A 3,180-nucleotide genomic window follows, 5' to 3' on the forward strand; every position below is an offset into this window, starting at 1 on the left:
GATCCTCCTCCGTTACCTGCCCCAAAACCGTTTACTGATCCTCCACCATTGTTTATGCCAAAACCATTTCCAGATCCTCCACCATTACCAAAACCATTTCCCGATATCCCATTGTTACCTGCTCCAAAACCATTTCCAGATGTTCCCCAATTATTAGTTCCAAATCCATTTTCAAAACCAGTTGCCGCAGATCCTCCATTAACATTTCCGAAACCATTTCCAGATGTCGTTCCACTATTAGCTCCAAATGTATTACCCATAGCTTGACTATTTTCGCCTTCGAAGCCATTTCCAAACCCTTCTCCACCACTACCTGAAATACCACCAAACTCATTTCCTCCACCAAAACCTCCACCTGATCCAGACCCAAATCCATTTGCACCATTTGATCCACTTCCAAATCCCATACCGCTTCCAGCCCCAGAGCCACTGCTTCCAAATCCGTTTGCTCCATTAGCACTTCCAAATCCACTGCCAAATGCAGTACCGCTTCCGGCTCCTGCTGCATTGTTTCCAAATTCATTAGTTCCACCAGCAGTGCCAGATACACTACCAAATCCATTTCCACTTCCAGCTCCAACTCCACTGCTTCCAAATCCATTTACTCCGTTTGCGCTACCATGATGACCTGCCCCTGCGGTACCAGCACCATTACCAAATGAACCACTAAATCCATGTCCCTGTCCGAATCCATGAATTTCACCACCACCATGGCCAAAACCATTGATAGATCCAGAAATATGAGCAGCGTTTCCGGTAGAACTTTGTTTGACTAAGGGAATTTTTTTTACTGACGTAGCACTATTTAAAACTGTAGAATGAGATGATTTTGTTTCTGGTTTCTCATACACCTCAATACTTATTACAGGGTGGCTGGTGAAACATGTTAAGAAGAATACCACAAACTACAACAGAATCAAAATAAAAACAGTTGTAACTTATATTTTTCAATGTAATTTGCATTAATACGCCATAAAACAATATATTATAGATACATAATATTTTTTTAAATAAATATAACATTAATTAATTAAAATAAACACTTTGATATAATGTTATAGGTTGCATTTATATTTATATTTTAAGCTATTTTAAAAACTAACAACCCATATTAACTGCTTTGAATCAATACATAAATAATTTAATATAGTTCTAAAAAAACAGCAAAGCATTTACAACTTATAACAAAATATATTAAATTTATACACTTCACTTAGTTCAAAATTGTTTACATTATTAGATTGTTAGATATTTTTCGAACTAAGATATCCAAAGTAGTTAGGCTTGAATTCTGAAATCTTTAAAAATGTAGGTACTATTTTAAATTATCCGATGATTAAAATGTTCTAATAATAAACTCGAATAGGTTTTAAAATGTATTCATTTAAGTATAATCTGTTCAGAAATAAAAGATATTTTGATGAAATTATAAACTATAACAGCTAAAACTTTAAAAATATAATTCTAAATATTAAAATTTCACCTAAGATTAGAAACTATGTGAAAATAAATGCTTACCATTAAAGTGCAAGAGGCCATGATTAATCATTGAATGTATCTTTACGAAACAAATTATGGATATTTATACTGTGAGATTATTAAATATCTGACAGTAACGGAGGACACACGACCCCCTACTTATGTACGCAATAACACCCCGAATATTTTCACTTCAATGCCATCTTATTATACAAGCTAACGTAATTCATTGAAGTTTTGTTTGACGAGTAATATACGTATTCTTAATTGATTTCCTTATTTGTGAGAACATATTCTATTAGTGTATAATAACAAAAACGAATGTATTATTATTCGCAAAACCTATTATGTATTACAGCTTAAATTTGTAGTTACAGTATTAGATATTTGTAGGTAATATTTGACAATAGGAAAAATAATTTTACAACTTATTTGAAGCATGCTAATGTAAAATTCTAAAGCATACATATATATATATTAACTGTAAAAGCTCCATAATAAGTTGGTAACTCTTTACAATGGTTTATTAAAGTGGATTTTCTTATTTACAATTTTTAATAAAAATACTCACAATGCCAAAATAAAATTATCATTCACAGTCATTTCACATTGAATGTTTAAACCCAGATAAATACCGATTTTCTAACTATAATTTAACCATTATAGTAAAATCTATATTTTTTTATTAATATCAAATAACTATAAATATATTTAATATTTCCGATAAGTTTTTAAATTTTTAACACATAAATTGAATACAACAATTTTATATAAAAACGATTATACATTATAATTACATATCTGAATTACCCCAGGACGTCTTAAATAATACTTTATTTCCCTTAGGTTATAGGTCATATTTAATAATGATTTTGGTCATCCTACTCTTAAGAATTGTTGGTGTATGGTGTATTGTTACCACTGTAAGATAATGATCCATTCATGGATAACTAATTAATACATTTGCAATTGGAAGTTACTAAAAAAATTTATAATTTTCTACAATATTCGATAAACACGTTAGATGCCATAAATCCGTTAATAACTTATAATTAATAATTATATTATCTTAACTAAATATAAAAAATATAAATGCTTAATACATTTAATATTACATACATATTATGACATATATAGCAGATAAAAAACAATAAAATACTAATCGATAAGTCCATAGCATTCGAAATAGAGCCAAATTTAGTCAAATAATTATTTTTATTTATTTAATTTATTTTTAAAAACGGACGTCAGTCCTAAAACATAATATTAAACATTCTGTGTGGAAAGTAACAACATAGTACATCAAATTATAATTTCTACTTAAATATACTTATACTTATATCATAGCTATATTTTACTATTTTTAATTTAATTTTAACCACAAAATTTAAATGCTTGTTTAGTGTATATAGAAATAGAAATAGTAGTATAAAATATTAAGCAGGTACTTGTTTTATCCAAACAATTTTATCAAACGTCAATATTTGTGATGTATAAATATTTTTATTAATTTTAAACAAGATTTTCTTAATTTTAATTAGGAATAATTTTCGATTAGACAGCACAAGATATGCTATACATTTTTTTCAACAAAATAAACATAAACACTTGTTTAAAAAAAAAGGTTATTTCAATTTCTTTTCTGTTTTATACTTTAAAATTAGAACAAATATTCAGAAAATTAAAAAAAAAAAAAATTGG

The 3,180-nt window shown here is 28.2% G+C and overlaps 1 protein-coding gene across 1 annotated transcript in view; it reads right to left on the reverse strand.

Moving 5' to 3' along the window:
* Positions 1 to 1,600, reverse strand: part of LOC112688746 (glycine-rich cell wall structural protein 1.8-like) — a 3,090-nt gene extending 1,490 nt beyond the window's left edge. Inside the window, exons 1-2 of the mRNA XM_025562097.1 lie at positions 1,519 to 1,600; positions 17 to 905 (exon numbers count right to left, since the gene is read on the reverse strand). Of these exons, the coding sequence (XP_025417882.1) occupies positions 17 to 905; positions 1,519 to 1,539 (910 nt within the window). The 5' untranslated portion in view covers positions 1,540 to 1,600. The remainder of the gene's footprint in view (positions 1 to 16; positions 906 to 1,518) is intronic.
* Positions 1,601 to 3,180: the final 1,580 nt, after the last annotated feature.

The sequence above is a fragment of the Sipha flava genome, unplaced genomic scaffold (genome assembly GCF_003268045.1).
Source record: "Sipha flava isolate LNK unplaced genomic scaffold, YSA_version1 3_pilon_pilon, whole genome shotgun sequence".
NCBI lineage: Eukaryota > Metazoa > Arthropoda > Insecta > Hemiptera > Aphididae > Sipha > Sipha flava.